Source organism: Camelus dromedarius, chromosome 19 (genome assembly GCF_036321535.1).
Source record: "Camelus dromedarius isolate mCamDro1 chromosome 19, mCamDro1.pat, whole genome shotgun sequence".
Taxonomy (NCBI): Eukaryota; Metazoa; Chordata; class Mammalia; order Artiodactyla; family Camelidae; genus Camelus; species Camelus dromedarius.
This window is the reverse complement of record NC_087454.1, coordinates 1,891,471-1,910,273: the sequence shown is the minus strand read 5'-3', so window position 1 is coordinate 1,910,273 and position 18,803 is coordinate 1,891,471. Positions and strand designations below refer to the sequence as shown.

Below are 18,803 nucleotides of genomic sequence, written 5' to 3'. Positions count from 1 at the left end.
AGGGCCATCCTGTGGCCAGCCACGAGAGAAGGGTCCCCTCTGGACCCCAATGACATCCCTGAATCTTGCAAAAGATGGAGGCAACCAGTGCTTGGCCGAGGGACAGGAGGAGGGCAGCGTGGTCACCTCAGGTCAGAAGCAGAGCACTGAGGGCCCCGCATTGTAGAGGGGGGACCCTCTGCAGGGCCAGAAGACATGACCCTTACCCCTGTGAGAGCTGCTCTGGGGCCAGGGGGCAGTGTTCCCTAGGTCTGGAGCAGGAGCCGGGCAGGAATGAGGGGTTGAAGAAGGCACAGAGGCCTGGAAACCAGCCACAGTGTGGAGGTGTCCAGGTGGACCCCACAGCATCCTCCACCCTCTTGTTGAAGGTCCAGGTTCTCTGAGACCAGCGTCACCTGTGACAGTCATCACTGTACAAGGGAAGAGGTTCCTGGGCTTATTGGCCAAGGCGCCAGGAGCCCATGGCCGAGGCACATCTTGTTCCAGAAACCTCATGTGATTCCTGGCCCGTCCCCAGATCACTTGGGGCGCTTCTCTTCCCTCGAGAAGACACACGCGGAGCTATGGGTACCTCATCCCAGGGAGGCAGAGCCGTGTGCACCTCTGCTTTAGTCGGCGGAGCGGGGGACTTCTCCCCGGAGGCACAGGCTTAGCTCCCTCAATTTCAGCCCCAGCCGGTCTGCTTCAGCTCCCCCCCAGCAAGAACCGTGGGCAGTGGGCATGCGCCCCCCCCTCCCGCCGTGAGAAGCGCTCTGGGCTTTTGTCAGATCTCTCTGCTGCCCATCCTTCACCAAGGTGTCTTCCTTCCTCTGCCTCTAATCTTTCACTTCCTCTGCCACTTCTTCCATGTAAACCAGCCGTGAATCAGCTGCTTTTTCAGAACCGCGTGTTTCTCGAGAGAGGTCATGACGGATCTCTACTTTGTACCGGAAGGTTTTTTCTTTCGCTTCCCCGCAGAATTTTGGCCGAATGTCATGCCTCACTGACCCCTCAGCAGTCAGCTTGTGTTGGAAACAAAGGGTCTAGCGAAGATTTGTCTGTGAGCTCTTCATCTTCCTGTCTCTGATTTCTTTCTTTTTTTAATCTTCTCACTCCAGTAATCAGTCTCTGCATCGATTGCAAAATGCAGTGATTTAAAACTTCAATTTTCTTCTCTCTGAGTGACGCTCCTTATACATCTTTCTAAGAGTTCCCGTGTAATTTTGTTTGTTCACTGAGCTCAGAGCATTTCTGATTCCTCCATCACTGCTCCGTGCTCCTCTTAAATTTGGTCATTTTCTTTGTAAGTCTGGTGGAGTTTAGACTTCATCATTTCTTTGCTAATTTAGCTTCATCACAGCTTTTTTTTCCCTGCCTCTGTGAGTTCCACAGAATTCCTCACAAACATGTGTGACATTTCTGTAGAGTTTTGGCTTCCCAATAGCTTGTCCTGTTTCTTTCCATGGAATTCATCCTTAGTTGTCAAAGTTAGAAACGAATTTTTTTTACTGCAATCTGATTCCTTTCTTCAAGCCTCCGATGTGTCTCTAAGCCCACTCGCCTTCTCAGACAGAGCCTTACTCTGCATACCGAGTTCTTCAAAAGGTGCCTTTGTTGCTTTGATCTTCTGTCTGAAACCTTACAATTTGTTAAGAATTTTGTTTTTTCATGATATTTAAAAAAAAAAATGTCTGAGCGTCTGTTGCTCCATCACTTAATACCTTCCACTCTCTTTGTGGCAGAGCAGCTTCCAGAATAAACGGAAACAACCAGTTCCCTGGGAGGAGGCAGTAACTGCAGTTCGCAGGGACGTGAGGAAGATCTGGCAGCCTCAGGTCCCCGGCCACGGTCATCACCGGCATCCTGAGAAAGCACCTCCAACTTTCCCAGTGGAAGGACATCTGTATGGGTTTCTAGGCTGCATGCAGAGGCTCCATATCCCCGAGGTCGTGCTATCAAACAGCCAACCTTTCTACAATCTATTTCTACATTCTCTGGGATCCTTTTTTTTTTCTCTTTCCAAAATGACTCACAGAAACTGCATCTTCTTTGTTCCTCTATGTTCAAAAATATTTGTTACCTTTAAAATTAAAAGACAAGTTAACTGGGTATGCAAATATTGGGACACACGTCCCTTGAAAATTTTATAGGAATTACTTGTTCTCTCATCTTCTAGCACTGAATATTGTGCTAGAAAAGTCTGGACAACTGTGATTTTTTTCCCCTGGGTTAGAAATAGCTGGGTTCTCTGGTTGCTGTATTTTTGAGGTATTTTATTTACTCAAAGAATATTTATTGTCTGCCTGCCCTTGGTTTCAGGAAATGTGAGAGATACAAAGGCTAAAAACACATGGTTCCTGCCATCAAAGGGTCAAAAACCAGCGGGCAAGGGTTCCCTCTAGGGACAGAACTCTAACCTCACGCAGAGGTCTGGAGCGGGGTGGGCAAGAGCGGCCTCCGCAGTCCGGGGAAACCGCAAGAACTCCTGTTTGTACTTGTTTCCTACAAAGCAAGGAAATGATGCTTTGAATAGCCAACGTCCCCAGTGACGCTGGCGCCTGACTGGAGGCTTGTGCCTGTGGTCCTGTGTCGTGAGTCGTTCCCTGGGAAGGAGGAACTGGCAGTGGGTTTACTGACCATGTCATCTCGATTTTGCTCCACTCATCCTCACATCTGGGCAAGTGGCTTGAAATACAACAGCAAAGAAACTGCAAAGTGAAGATGGTATTAGTGATGCAAACATGTGAAAAAATAAGGGACGGCAGAGCTGACCCTCTGCTCCTTCTACAGACCCTTGGTCAAGCCATGAGGAAATCAAGTCTGGCAAGACGCGGGCCAAAATAAAATGAAAAGTAATAGAAAAGTGTATTTGAAATACTGATTCACATCTGATATCATTCATAATATATCTCTAAGTAAAATACTAAGTATATGGAACCTTGAGATACTGGCTTATAAAAATAAATATATGCAACTTATGGATAAATAAATATACATATATTGGGGATGTATTTTCAACTTTTTTTTTTAACTGGTACGGGTGTGCAATGAAAAAGCTTGGTGACCACTGCTTTAATATAATAAATGCAAAACCGGCACTGATTGCGTTAAGAAACCTCTGGGAGAGCAGCGTACAGACAGTTCATTGTCCCTGGCAACAGGGGGACGAATCACAGATAGCTGAGCTGCATGGTGAAGAATGCATGCAATGTCACCGGATGAAGAAGAGGAGAGAGTAAGTCCAGGTGGATGGAACAGTGTGAGTGGAGACTCAGAGGCTCAGGGAGCACATCCTAAAGACGCGATCAGCGGGCTGATCCAAGTCTGGAATGTACTGTGGGGAGGCAGAAGGGTACAGGGAACAGAAGAAGGTAGACCACCCAGGCTGGAGGGGCCTGAATTCTGTGCTAAGACTTTGGACCACAGACTGTGAATGACAGGGAGTCTTGGAGATGCTTGAAAAAGAAGAGCCATGATCCAAATTAGTACCAGGATGCCTTCAGCACCACTTCCGGTGGTAAATTGGCCAGCGGAAGGAGCAATAAATGATGAAATTGATACTGGTTTTAGAAAGCTCTATCTATCTATCTTTGAGAAACGGGGCACTATGTTAACATCAAGACCAAAAAATGCCACTAGATATATAGGAAATAGTAAGAAACTAACCCTTTTTTTTAAACTGTAGTAAAATGCACGTAAACATACAATTTGCCATCTTTTAAATATACAGTTCAGTGGCATTAAGGACATTCATACTGTTGTGCAACCATCACCACCATCCTCTCCAGAACTCTTTAACTTGCAAAACTGAAACTTTGTCCCCATTAAACACAAACTCCCCTTTCCCCCTCCCCCAGCTCCTGGCAATCACATCCTACTTTCTGTCTTTGTGAATTTGACAACTCTAGGTATCTTGCATCCATGAAATCATACGATATGTATCTTTTCACAACTGGCTTATTCCACTCAGCATAATATCATCAAGGTTTCTCCATGTTGTAGCCTGAGTCAGAATCTCCTTCCTTTGAAAGGCTGAGTGGTATCCCATTGTATGTGTCAATCACATGTGGTTTGTCTATTCCTCTGTCACCGCACACTTAGGGTGGCTTCCACTCTCCACCGCTGTGAACAGTGATGCCGTGGATGTAGGTGTACAAATATCTCTTCGAGATTCTGCTTTCACTTCTTTTGGGTACATATGAGCAACAAATCTTTTCATGTTTCCTTTCTGGGGGTTATTTTCTAAGAGGTAGTGAGTTGTCCCAGAGGTTCTCATAATGCAGTATTTTCCTGAAAATGTACCATGAATTGTGGTGGCCACTGAAAACAGGCTGGACACATGAAGCCAGGAGTTCCTGCTCAGAAGCTGACTTGTTTCTGCAGTGAAGACATAGTTAATGCTGACCAGGCACCTAAATCCAAGAGGCAAAGAAAGGGTGGTACTGTATGTATTTGTGTGGCTCCATCTATCCAAACCCACATGTTTTGATTTTATTTAAGTGGCAAGCAAAGGGCTGCGGCAGACCTCGAGGAACACCACACCTTCCTGCGGGCAGCTTCTCAGAAGGGGTTGATTCATATACGTTTGTTGATTTCATAGTCTGCACCTGTCAGTCTCAGTGTTCTATCATGTTCCCATTCAAGGGCATTTTCTACTTCTTGCTTCTGTTTTCCACAGTCTGGCTCTGTATCATGAAATGCCATTTACCTAGGATTCACAGAGCCAGCGTTGTCCGGCCTGCCTTCCTCCAGCCCAAGACTCTTACGAATCACTGACAGTGTGGGGGAGGGGAGGCTGCTTATAAAAGGGAACCGGTGTCCTGGAAAGCCTTAGTCCTGCTCCCTCTGCCGATTTGTATGACAAAGAAGTGGTGACAGCTCAGCATTCTCACTCTGGACTGAGGCCATTTGAACCCAAATTTGAACGCCGGCAATGAGAAAACAGCCAGCCTTAAGGAAGAACAAAAGTAAACGTCGCCGCCCTGCCCTGCATTCACGGCCTCCGAATTTTCTCTGCTCTTTCCCGTCTTTTGTTACCTGGGCCAACTGGTCCCCACAGAGCCCCACGACTGCGGAACGACAAGGGCTCTGCGGCTCCCACTCAGGCAGCCCTTTGAGTAAAGAGCACGGGGGCAGCTCTGTCGGGGGCTGCTGGCTTCTCATGGGGGGAGGGGAGGCCTGGGAGAAAAGGGGGAACAGTGGGACATAAACAGAGGGAGTGACAAAGCTGAGAAAGCACGGGTCTCAGCGGATCCCAGGAACCCCCTCCGCCACCCACTCCCCGCAGTCACAATATAGAGCTGCGACCCCTTCCTCGCCCCAAATTTCTGGTTGTTTGACTCCTTTACATAAATGTTGGGGTTGGTAGTTTTCCAGTATTTCTAGCTGGAGAGCATTGAGAAGAGTAAAAAAGGAAATAATGATGGATTTGCAGTCTCTTTCTTTCAGTTCTTCTTCATTCATTGGCTAAGTGTCGGTTGCCTAGGAAACCGCGCGCATCTCGGCGGCAGAGTCGGCTGTCAGGCTACGGGCTGCGAGCTGTGTATTAAGTAAGTGGTGAATGCGGGCGGGCAGTGGGAAAATCTGAACGCTAGAAGCCTTGCGATTTTAATGTGTGCAAGAACATTTATCTTGCTTTGAGAAAATAATGCTTTGAAATTTCACTCCAAATCGGCTATGTAATGCCCCCTTTCTATCAGACTTCAATTAATTAGCACAGTGATTCTGTGGAATATATAAATGCAAAACCACTTGAGAATTTGCCACTGAAAATAGTCTGTAAAATGTGAGCGCAAATAGAATTTTAATAGTTAAGGGGGCATCTTACTCACCTCGGCCACACAACCAGTTATGCACAAATAAAGGTTGGATTTTACTGTACACTGCTGTTTCTACAACTGTCTCAGCAAGGAAGAATTTAGCAATGTTAGTGCCTCATTAAAATTAATAGCAAGTAAGTGATGATGAAATACATTGTTCTGACACCTTCGTGTCTGATATAAAATGACTTAAATGGAGAGAAATTGTGGGTAATAAACAGATGAGAAGAAATGCTGGAGGACCCAGCTGGGAGCGATTTTTTTTTCTGCGTTGACAGCCCCTCAACAGCCTCTTCCCTGGGAGCTACACAGAATAAGGACTGATAAGGGTGGGCAGATAAACCGAAAGACTTCAGGGAGAGGCTTGGCTGTCATCAACACTCAGCATTCCGACGCAAAGCCAGCTCGTTGTGAAAAGGAAAACACGCAGGATCATACTTTCAAACGGGGGAGGGGCGTGGGACGGCCAACGCGGGTGCCGGCTCGGAAGAGGCGGGCGGGGGACGGCACCCGCAGAACATCTCAAAGGAAAGCAGATTTTTAGCCAAAAGTGCTGAGTCCCCAAGGGCACCCAGGCTTTCGGAAGGATGAGGTCCAGCCTCGCTCTATCCTAAACATTTCCCCTAAAAGAAACCCGAAAAGAAAGGGTTCTTTTAACTACATATACTTTAACAAGCGTTTCCACCTCGGGCACTCCGCGGAGACCTGGCTGTGAAACAAGCTGAGAAATAAACCGATCGGTGAGAGTTGCGGGGCTCAGATCCGCTGGACAGCCGCGCGGCGGGCGGCCCCTGCGCCCCAGCTGGGCGCTCACCGCTCGGCGCGCCTCTGCGGCCCTGGCTTGGTTCCTCCCCAGGCCCGAGCGGAGCCGCCGCCCCAAAGTCCGCGTGCTGACACCAGCCGCAGCCCTTTTGCCCGGACGCGGCCACCTTCCCAAGGGCTGGGCGCCTAGAAGCAGGATTCCAGCCTGAGCCCTGCCTTTAACTGGCTGTGTGACCTTGGCATCGCTCGCCCTCGATGCTTCTGCGTCTGTGGGAGCTGGATTAGACACCCGGGGTCAGGTCCCGGGTCCAGGGAGCCCCACCAGCCGGGCCTGTGGGAGGACCTTCCGCCGCTCTGCCCCTCGCCCGACCCCAGCCTAACCCGGACGCCGGCAGCCGCGTCTGGGGACCTCTGCCCCGAGCTGCAGTCCGGGGGCAATGGGTGTTTGAAGGAGGCTGGGCTTTTGTTCTCTCTGTCTCTCTTTGTTAACTGGAATTGGGTTGAAAGCCCCCCTTCCATCCCCAGCGGGAAAGGGAGGCGATGACAGCTTGCTGATAGTTCTGGGAGGGTCTCACTCAACAGCTGCGGGCTCTGCTCGGCCGCGGGAACCCGGGCCATTTCGGCCCCTCTCGCCTCAGGATGAAAAGGGGTCAAGTCACGTTTCAGATGACCCGTCACGGGTCGGGTGGGGGAGGGGCGCTTCATCCATGGAATTGCGAGGAGCCAGGTTCCAGCTCCTTCTCTCTCTCTCTCTCTCTCTCTCACACCCCCCCCACACACACACACATACACGAAAAGTAACAAAGAAATCAGCTCCTGGACACCCTAGAAACTGTCGGTTCGACGGAGTGTGGGGCTGCGCGTCTGCGCACGCGCGCTGTGTGCACCTCAGGGTCCCGGGTGGCCGCCCCCTTGCTGTGCTGCAATGCTCTGGCGCGCCCCTCACCCGCATCAGCAGCACGAAGGTTGGGGACCTCGTGGCTGCCTCCGAGTCCGGCGCCTGATAGAAGATGAGAATGTTAGCAGTGAAGCGGGCGATGACCTCCCTTGGAATCCATCCCCTTAGTGGACAATAGACGAACCGAACCCAAAGAGGGGGGGCGCCCGGGGTGTGATTTTTAAATACTCAGTTGTGGGAGGTATCCCATGCATTTTCGAGCTCTTTGTTCTGCCGCAGCCCCGCCCCCCGAACCCCACCCTCTTTCTGTCCGCTGGACAGTCCACACTGCACCGCCAGCCACACCCACCCCATCGACTCCCAAGGAACAAAAGCCGACCCGCGGGGTGGAGGGGTACTGGGTACCAGCCGGGGACCTATGGACTCTTGGAGAAGGTCGGGCGTGACAGAGGAGACCCTGAGGTCGCCCCACCCCCGGATGCTGCAACCACAGTGAAAGGGAAAATAGGCCTTTAATAGAGACAAAAGAGAGGATGGGCGGGTGCGGGGGGGCGGGCGGAGGGCACCCTGAGGCTCTTGGGCTTTAGGTGTCCGGGGTCACGGCTCTTCAGACCCCAGCATTCTGATTACACAGGACTTCCGCCTGGGGCCTCCTGACTTCTCCCAAGGCTCTGTGTGACCGAGGTTCGGGCGCGGACATTTGTTGCCTTCTGAGGGTTGGGGGAAAGGGGCAGTGGTCTCACCAGGAAACGGGTGGCTTAGGGATCTCAGGCCCTTGGCGGAGGAGGTGCCGCAATCTGCGCCGCCAGCGAAATCCGCGCCACCCCAGCCCTACCACCTGCCAGTACCGGGAGCACAGCGCGCTCCTTTCCGGCGCACCTGACGGCCTCTCCACCTGCTGCAGTCCCCCTGCCCACACCTATCCAGCGCCAGCTCTTCCCCTACACCAGCCTGCCACACTGGTCACCCTCGCCTCGCCACCCTTCCACCCTCGGTTCCTTCACCCACCCCCAATTTTCAGTGCCCAGCTTTTCCACATCCCCCTAGTCCTAGACAATGCGCACTCCCCCACCCTGCTCCTCGCAGCCCCCACTCCTCGCCCGGTCCGCAATCTTGTGCTGATTGGCCGCGGGCCCCTGGTCCAGCCCCCTGGACGGTCCCTGGGGCTCGGAGCATTACGTCAGCGGGGCCTGGAGAGCGCTAGCTCGAAGGGGACTGGGGGGCTCGGGCTGGGGGCGCGGCCTGTGCGGGCCGCCCCGCCCTCCTCGCATAAAAGGCCGAGCCCGCTGGGCCGCCGCTCTCAGCCAGCTGGTTCCCGAGCGCTTTCCCGGTGACCCCGCAGTGGGTGTGTAAGGAGGACGGACATACTGACCAGACGCCGACCGGGACCAGAGGAAGCCAGCTAGCACCATGCGTGAGATCGTGCACATCCAGGCTGGCCAGTGCGGCAACCAGATCGGAGCCAAGGTGGGCGCGCCGCCCGGCAGGGGTCGGGGTGGGGGCGGCGACCTAGCCTAACGCCCCTCGGGGTTCCGGGCGCGATCGTGGTCCTGAGCCGGCCCCGGGCTCCAGAACGCAGACTTTCCCGGCTGCTTTGTGCCGCGGAGCCGGGCGTGGGCCCGGAGGAGACCTTCGGGGAAGGGGGAGGACCCCTGTTAACTTTCTGCCGTAACGCGTTTGGAATCCTGGTCCCTCGGCCTCCCCTTCCTCCTTGCTCTTAACTTAGTCCGGCACGCGGGCCCGGAGAGGACGCGGGTGTGTCCGCGGGGCTGTGCGCGCGGGTCTGCGGGCGGGGCTCGGACGCCGGGAGAATTGATTTTACTCGCTTGAACCCGAGTCGAGCTGCAGGGGAGGGGGCGGAGCAATCGTCTTGAGGTCTCAGGACGTGCTTTGAATATAAACCCCACCTCCTAAAGCTCCTTCGGGTCCCTGTTCCCCCGCCCACCCCCTGGGCGCCGCCGGAGTTCCTGCGCGCCCGCCTCTCCCCGCTGCCCTGGTCGTCGATCCAGTTACTGGTCCCTCCCATCCCCGCCGAGACCCCCACCTCCCGCCGAGAGCAGCTGTTCTCCCGGGGAACGCCCCATTATAACTCCCTGACCCTGCAAACCGCAAGCCCTGCGGCTTGTGCCAGGTCAGGCTACCCTGAAGCTCCTGCACGGTTGGTTGGGTTGTCGGAACTGAGTTGGGGGCTTTTCATTTAGAGTCGTGGCCTCTCTGAGGGGTGGGGCATGGCTAAATGCAACCTTATTCTGTGTCTCAGTTTTGGGAGGTCATCAGCGATGAGCATGGGATCGACCCCACCGGCAGTTACCATGGGGACAGTGACTTGCAGCTGGAGAGGATCAACGTGTACTACAATGAAGCCACCGGTGATTGCCTTTACCCCCCACCCCGGGAGGGGGGACTGACCCCATGAGTGTGGTCCCAGGGGAGGGTGGCCTAGCGGATTTAGGATTCCCACTCTTTCACTGCAGTTTTACAGTGGGCGCCCCTTTGAGAATCCCATGATCCGGTCTTTGGGGGCAACAGCAGTGCCTGCAAGAAGGATGCTGGTACCAGGCCCTCCTCTTCAGAGCTCTCTGCCTGCAGGTCTCAGTCCAGCTCTGTCCCTGCAGGTAACAAGTATGTGCCTCGGGCCATCCTGGTGGACCTGGAACCGGGCACCATGGACTCGGTCAGGTCTGGACCCTTCGGCCAGATCTTCAGGCCTGACAACTTCGTGTTTGGTGAGTGACGGGCGCGGCAAGGGAGTCTCATTTTACGCTGGACACCTCAGGGTGGAGGAGAGTGACTGCCCTAGAGAAAGTATAGAGTTGTGTGCCGGTTTTGTCTTAATAGAAGCTAAAACAAAATGCCTTTCAGTCTCTAATAGCCAGGTTCCTAACCTTCCTTATTTATAATTATGTCCATGACCAAATATTTTAATGTCTGGTCATTTTAGTGATAACCTGAAATAATCTTATCTAAACAGTGACTCATTGAGCTATATTAAAGGGCTTAAGGTAAAAGAGAATTTAACACAATCATCAGTGACTTCTAAAGTCTCTTTCCGCCTGGCAGGCCAGAGTGGTGCCGGGAACAACTGGGCCAAGGGCCACTACACGGAGGGCGCCGAGCTGGTGGACTCGGTCCTGGACGTGGTGAGGAAGGAGTCCGAGAGCTGTGACTGTCTGCAGGGCTTCCAGCTGACCCACTCGCTGGGGGGCGGCACGGGCTCTGGGATGGGGACCCTCCTCATCAGCAAGATCCGGGAGGAGTACCCCGACCGCATCATGAACACCTTCAGCGTGATGCCCTCGCCCAAGGTGTCGGACACCGTGGTCGAGCCCTACAACGCCACCCTCTCCGTGCACCAGCTGGTGGAGAACACGGACGAGACCTACTGCATCGACAACGAGGCGCTGTATGACATCTGCTTCCGCACCCTGAAACTGACCACGCCCACCTACGGGGACCTCAACCACCTGGTGTCGGCCACCATGAGCGGCGTCACCACCTGCCTGCGCTTCCCGGGCCAGCTCAACGCCGACCTGCGCAAGCTGGCCGTGAACATGGTGCCCTTCCCGCGCCTGCATTTCTTCATGCCCGGCTTCGCGCCGCTCACCAGCCGGGGCAGCCAGCAGTACCGCGCGCTCACGGTGCCCGAGCTCACCCAGCAGATGTTCGACTCCAAGAACATGATGGCCGCCTGCGACCCGCGCCACGGCCGCTACCTGACCGTGGCCGCCATCTTCCGGGGCCGCATGTCCATGAAGGAGGTGGACGAGCAGATGCTGAACGTGCAGAACAAGAACAGCAGCTACTTCGTGGAGTGGATCCCCAACAACGTGAAGACGGCCGTGTGCGACATCCCGCCCCGCGGGCTCAAGATGTCGGCCACCTTCATCGGCAACAGCACGGCCATCCAGGAGCTGTTCAAGCGCATCTCGGAGCAGTTCACGGCCATGTTCCGGCGCAAGGCCTTCCTGCACTGGTACACGGGCGAGGGCATGGACGAGATGGAGTTCACCGAGGCCGAGAGCAACATGAACGACCTGGTGTCCGAGTACCAGCAGTACCAGGACGCCACGGCCGACGAGCAGGGCGAGTTCGAGGAGGAGGAGGGCGAGGACGAGGCCTGAGCGCGCAGGTGGAGGCCGGGGAGGGAAGGCCGGGAGGAAAGCGAGGGGGAGGGGGGCTCCCACGGAGGAGAAGCATGGGCTGGGGTCTGGTTCTCTGGTGCTCTTCACTGTTGCCTGCCACTCGTTTTTTTTTTCCTTTTTTTTCTTTTGTAATCTCGATGACATCCAAGTAACATTTGAGATCTTTCTGAGCTACTGTTGTAACAGCTAAAATCACATAAACGTTTGTGTCCTAATGGTCTCCTCTTTTCTGTCTCCTCCTTCTCCGATTGTCAATGTAAATGTAACTTTCAGAACACTTGGTATTGAATCCTGCCTTTGGAAAAGACAAGGGACAGGTAAAAGCTCAAATGATTTTACTCTCTAGCGTGGTAAAATTAAACCAAGCACAGTCATATCCGCCTTAGGCGGGAGAGCAATCTGAATTTTAAGTTGCCTTTAAGGCAATTTTTATTAGCTGAAAGATGCCTCCTTGGAAGCGCAGACTGTGTTCTCACGGAGAAATCCTACACTACCTTTATTTCCTCTCCAAAAAAAAAGTGAACAGTTTCTACATGCGCACAGCACAAAATTCTAAAGGTTGCAGAGTGGAAAGAAGTCTCTCCTCCTGTGCCCCTTGGTACAGTTTGCCCCCGAAGGGCAAGCATTCCTCTATGGTTATCTTTCTTGCACCCTTGCAGAAATATTCCATATGTCTTCAAACCTATGTAGATTTATTCCCTTTTTCCTTTCTTCACACATATTATGATACTAACACTATTCTGCTGCTTTGATTTTTCACTACCTAGTGTATCTTTAAAATACAGAGAGCTGCCTCCTTTCAGTGGATACAGAGTATCCATTATGTAGTTGTGCTGTTTTGTATCTAACCAGTCCCCTACGCAGGGACATGCAGTTGTTTGCCCTTCTAGCCTGTAGTGCCACAGTGAATAGTTTTGTGCATATATCATTCTGTAAACTTCTTTAAGCGGAATTTTCTGCCAAAGGGTATATGATACTATGACATCTTAAGTTGATGAAATCCCCTGTACTTAGGAATAGCCACAGATTTATAAAGTGTTAATACACGAGAATTCTTAAGGAACTTTTCCTCCCAGCAGCTATGTTTATACTATATTACAAGTTATTTGCACACAAGTTAACTACCTTTGAATTTATATGAAGTTATACATTCTGGATTATTGGAGAATATTACTTTAAATAGGTAAACCACAATCATTTTTGGTTTATTGCATTCTTACCATGAAGCATTGGGATTTGGGATTTGAACCCAAGCCTGCCTCTAGATTGGAACTGAGTCACTAAAGAAGCTGTGGGTTTTTAACAACTGACTTTCAGCAAAAATTATGTGCTTCTATGGGATCAATTACATTTTGTCAAAATGGACCAACGCTCTGCCTTAATCGGGGCCGCCAGTTTCACATTTTTGGAAGAGAAGCAGAGTGTCAGTAATAAACACATGTACAAAATGTACTTACAAACCCTGGTAGGAAGACAAAGACACCAAAAAACTGTAGATTTATGATTTTTCTAATTTTTAGACAAATTCAAAATGAAAGAAAATATCACCTTAAATCTGATGCTGTATTTATTTCACTCTACTTGGTTCTACTCCTACTTAAGTTTTTGTTTGTTTGTTTTTTGCTTTTAAGAAGAAGGAGGGGAAGGAGGAGGGCGAGGAACAGGAGGAAAAGGAGGAGGAAGGCGAGGCTGGATCAGGGATCTACACATTACAGTGGCTGATGTATGTCTGACGTATATTTGAAAACAGTTTCAAAGAAAAAGTGTGAGCTGTGTCACTCCAAATAGTGTGAAATAAGGTAACTCTCTCAAATGGCCCCCTAAACGGCAGTGGGCAGCAGTTCACTTTATGACTATTATCCATCATGAAAACCAGACCCAGTGACGAGGACCAGCGGCTTCTGGTTCAGTTTTCTACATTTAACAGTGAACAGCAGGTGCCTTGCCTGCTGAGCCTCTGTAAAGTTTCCAACAACCTCACTGAAGGGGAACATTGGCTTCAAGTGCCCTGGACACTTAGGTCAGCCACCAGGACCCCCTGGATCTGCCCTTGGCCATGCCTTCCCCACAGCCTGTCAGACACACGATCCGCCACTTTGGAGAAGGGAGGGCATGCCGCCAGGTGCCTCTTGGCAGACTGTCCGTGTCCTGCTTCTCTTTCCACCTTGTGAGAAAAGAGGGGACAGGAGGCACAAAGCAGGCCGGGCTGCCAGCCTGTCGGCACACTCAGGTGCACACACTGCGAGGACTCCCTCCAGCGTGATTAGAACAGAGGTGCCAGACTGACCTGGCAAACAGATGCTCTGGGCAAAGCTTGTAAAGCCCAGTTGTAAAATCTTAACTTGAAATACTTAGCAAGACAACTCAAGAGCAGGAACATGCACAGACTAACACCCGGATTAAGAGACACTTTTTGAAACTGTTTCCTTTGTTACATTTCCATTGTGTAATGGGATTTGGTGATGGTGGTGATGGTATGTTTTCAACGCCGTTTCTGCAAAGGGGTTATTCCATCCCTCCCTGATGTGCCTCCACAGGTGGTGATGCCACCTGGCGGATGTTCACTTCTGAGCAGGCACAGTGCCCAATTTATAAGACCCACTGGGGTGTGATGTAAGATTCAGAGGTTGGGGTTAGAGAGGGCAAGTTGGAGTCACCCCAAGACTCTGAGAGAATGAGAACCCCAGTGTGCTGCAAATTTACCTGCACCCCTACATCAGCCCCAGAGATGATCTAAGATGATCTCCCATTTCATCACTTAAAGTGTTAGGTTAAGAGAAACTTGAAGTAAAAGTAACCTTAAGAGATCATCTAGTTTGACTTCCTCGTGTAAGTAAGGAAACGGAGGGTTAGAGAATTTTGTCTCAGTTCACAGAACTTTCTGTACAAATCAGATTTCAGATTTTGTCTTTTCTCTGAGGCTGCACCTCTCAGGTCCCACGGTTTACAAGGCCACACGAGGATTATGAAGACGGGAAAGAAAAATGTTCCGGCTTCAAGGAACAACCCTACGGTGCCCCTCGGCCCACGGCTCAGAAGTGCCGAGGGTGTTGTCTCTGACGGGGTCACCACAGGCCACGCAGGATCACCTGGTTCTAAAACACCACATGAACATGCCCTAATGCAACTACGGTTGCAAGAAGAATATTCCATTGGGGCTAGTTATTGTGAAAATGAGTGGGAAGTTCACGAATATTCTTTAGGGGACTGCCTTTTACACAGCCCCATTTTAGTTAAGATGCGGCCTGTGTGCTAGACAACGCTGCTTGACAGCTCGTATAATGCTGATTTCTTTCCAGTGTGTAAGGAAGTCTCCGGCCAGGTCATGCCTCTAAATGCCTTAAAGCTGGGCCATTCACCGGAAAAGACTCACTCGTGCCTTTGCTTCTTAGGGGCGTCCACCCTCCCTCACCCTCATGCTTTCCTTCAGGCGCGCTGGCCGACAGGGACCCGGAGAAGCTGATTTCCGTGCAGTCTGTTTCCTCAGACTGCTGCACAGTCACTTTTTCTTTTGCTATTAATTGAGGTATAATTCACAGGACACAAAATGTACCATTTAATAGAGTACAAGTCTGGGTTTTAGTCCATTCACAGAGATGTGCGAGTATCACCATATGTAATTCCAGAACATTTCCATCACCCATACCCATCGGCAGCCCCTCTGTCCAAACTGACGGACATGTAGCTTGTCTCCACTTTCTAACCGTTGAGAACAACACTGCTAGGAGCATGCATGTACACGTTTTTGTGTATGTTTGTTTCCATCTCCCCCGGGGTGTACACCCAGGAGTGGTCACGGGGAACAACTGTGTGTCGATGATCACCGTGACTCCCACCTGGGGGTGCACGTGCTTTCAGATTCGCCCGGAAGGATGGACCCGAGATCAGACAAGCCTTCGGGCTTCGTACGTGTACATCATCTAGGTCTCAGCACAGTAGTTTAGAAATGGAGGGACCTGGCGAGATGGGATATGACTCCATCACTTTGTAAATTAGGAAATGAAGATGCCAATTAAGCAATGTGCTCGGGTCAGTGTCCAGTTGAGGCTGATGTGCAGCCGCTAACACAGGGGTTAGAGTTCCTGTTTTCCTCTAACTTTAGTCTAGAGACACCCAGTGCAGGCTGTGTGCACCCCCACTGTGTCCTCTCTGCTCTGCCACCGCCCCTGCTGGTGGCTTTCAACCTCGCGTTCTCCCCAGGCTGCGCGGCGACCACTGCACCTCTCGTCACAGTATCGACTTCTGCCAGGAAGGGAGGAGAAGGAGGGAAAAGAGGCACCTTCCAGCTGGTGAAGCCACCTTAGAGATTTGTGCCAGGGGCCCCCTCAGTGGCCTCTGCTTGCACCTCGCTGGCCATGCTTTTTTTGCAGGAGAGCAAAGTGGTCTTGACGCACACACTACCCCTCCCACCCCCACCACCAGCCTAGAGGTCTTTCAGGAAGCAGTGGAGAGTGGACCCTGGATGGGCAACCTGAAGTTTCTTCCATAACCACAGCGGCTCAGAAGTGACACTAACCCAGGTCTCATGCTCTCTGCAGACATGAGTTCGCAAGGTGCTTCATGCTAAGAGTCCCCATTTTCTAAAACGGGGAGCTGAAGACTGTGTCAAAGATTTTTTGATCCATATTTCTGGATCAAAATGTTTACTCCCCTTACTTCAAGGCCTTCCTAACTTTTAGTTAACTGACGACAACACGTACCCGTGACTTCCAATGAAATCCCTTTCAGTGATCTCGAGTGAAATGGTCATGTCAGCTTGCACCGATCGTGAACATGTTTTGGCCAAAGCAATGGGACTCTTTTCATGAGTATGTTCACTGTGACTCGCACACCTAGTCACTGAGGAGAAAGCACCAAGACTACTTTGGTGAGCTGGGTGGGAGGAAAGGGCACAGGTGCACACTGGGCGTGAGCAGCTGCGGGGTCACCTGGTCACGGGGACCACGTGCCCAGGATGACAAGGGTAGACGTCAGGGAACAATGCAAGTCAACAGGCTGGAGGGCCAGCCGTGCAGGGAGTCTGTGGGTGACCCACCTCCAGAAGCAGCTGGGCCCCTGGGAGGACAGCTGAGAGGGACCAGCCTTTGGAGGCTAAGACAGGAAGAATTAAGCACTGAGTAGGTCAGATCACTCAAAGATAAAGCTCTGACTATTCACAACAGCCAAGACATGGAAGCAACTTAAATGTCCATCAACAGAAGACTGGATAAAGATGTAGTGTATACACATACACACACACACACACACACACACACACACACACACACACACACACACAGGAATACTACTCAGCCATAAAAAAGAATAAAATAATGCTATTTGCAGCAACATGGATGAACCTGGAGATTGTCATACTAGGTGAAGTAAGTCAGAGAAAGAAAAATACCATACACTATCACTTATATGTGGAATCTAAAAAAATGGCACAAATGTACTTATCTACAAAACAGAAACAGAAACAGAATCACAGACACAGAAAACAAACTTATGGTTACCAAAGGGGAAAGAGTGGAGGCGGGATAAACTCGGAGTTCTGGATTTGCAGTTCTATATAGATAACTGGGACTTTTCTATAGATAACTACCATATATAAAATAGATAAATAACAAGGATCTACCGTAGAGCACAGGGAACTATATTCAATACCTTGTAATGGCTTATAGTGAAAATATGAAAAGGAATATATATATATATACACATATATATGTATATATATAACTGAATCACTTTGATGTACACCAGAAATTCACACAACATTGTAGACTGACTCTGCTTCAATTAAAAAAAAAACAAAAAACGATAAGGCTCTGAAGAGCAAACGGTAGCTCAGTGAGCCAAAATCTAGAGAAGCAACTGTCCAGCCTCTGCTTTCTGTTAGCCCTCTGGGTGGACAGGCGTGGTTTGAGGGTCTTGTTTACAGGAAAGGGGCGGGATCAACGTGTGCCAAGTGCCAGGAATGTTCCTGCAGAGACGCCAGTGCAGAGGGGAGAGATCTCAATTCTGCCATTTGTTAACTTTGGGATCTTTAACAAGTCACTTCACCTCTCTAATATCCTTGATAAAATCATGTTCTTAATATCCACTTGCACAGAGGATTCAACGGCGCTGAGGCACGGGCAGTGATGAGAGAGTGACGATAGCCAGTATGTACTGAAGAGGTGGTGCTGGCTACACGCTGGTCTCACTTCATCCTCTCCGGGATACTGTCTCATTTAGGTGCTTTTGATTGTGTCCAAAATCAATTCAATATCTCCTTTCAAAAGGGGTTAAGGTTGGGAAAATATCACTCTCATAATTTAGGAGTCCGGGGACAGAACTTTCCGGCTCCATCATGGTTGCCTCTGGAGCTGCTGAACACATCAGGATGGTGTCCGGGTTCCACCTTGGCTTCCTGGGGTGGCAGTGTCTCCCCCACCCCACCCCGGTGGTAACTTTAGGTCCTTTCCACTCTGCACCTGGAGACCCAGAGACAGAGAAAAGAGGAACCCAGACTGGCCAGACAGGGGTCACAGGCCCATCCCTGGATCAGTCACGTGGTCAGAGAAAAGGGAGGCTGGCTGACCAGACTGGATCACTGCCCTCCTATGAGGTGGACGAGGAAGGACCACGTGACTGGCCCTTTGGTCTCATCCTTTGGGGAACTGACCACTCCCGAAAGAACTGGGGTTAAGTAACTTGCCCCCAAATCTTCCAGCTCTAAGTGCGGGACCTGCATAAAAACCTTGGGGTTTTCTGACTCCAAAGTGCATGATGTTTGTGATATAACACCAAAAAAAAAAGTGAGTGTGGTCCATTTAAAAAGGGATGCTCTCGGGCAGCACTGAGGGTGAGGGCCCCATTCGGAGAGAAGCCAGCCTCCAGACGCTCCCCCTGCCTTCAGGCGCGCGTCTCCATCCGAGGCCCTTCGCCGCTGTCTGCCAACCCCCTTCCCTCTCTGTCTCTTCTCACTTTCTCTAAGACTCCTCCAACTAACAGTGCTGTGTTTCCCCACCTCCCGCCTCCACCGTCGCACATGCCTTCATTCTCCCCAGAATATCCTCACTCACTCCTCTTCCCCATGCGCTCTCCCGCTCGCGTCGCGTCTAGGGGCCGCGCCCCCTGAGAAAGCTCCCTTTACTCTGACCCGCTAAGGGGCACGTTCTTTGCCTTCTGTCATCGGAAGAGCGCACTCCTAGGAAGCAGGCGGCCTCGGTGCGGGTCCGC

General features: G+C 51.3%; 2 protein-coding genes across 3 annotated transcripts in view; one reads left to right on the top strand and one right to left on the bottom strand.

The window, feature by feature from the left end:
* PSMG4 (proteasome assembly chaperone 4) overlaps positions 1–18,803 on the bottom strand; it is a 56,171-nt gene that overhangs the window by 19,349 nt on the left and 18,019 nt on the right. The window lies entirely within an intron of this gene.
* On the top strand, positions 8,764–11,815 carry LOC105098536 (tubulin beta-2B chain). Its single transcript, XM_031435275.2, has 4 exons — positions 8,764–8,925; positions 9,719–9,827; positions 10,074–10,184; positions 10,519–11,815. Exons 1-4 carry the CDS (start codon positions 8,869–8,871, stop codon positions 11,577–11,579), a joined length of 1,338 nt encoding a protein of 445 aa, XP_031291135.1. The 5' UTR covers positions 8,764–8,868; the 3' UTR covers positions 11,580–11,815.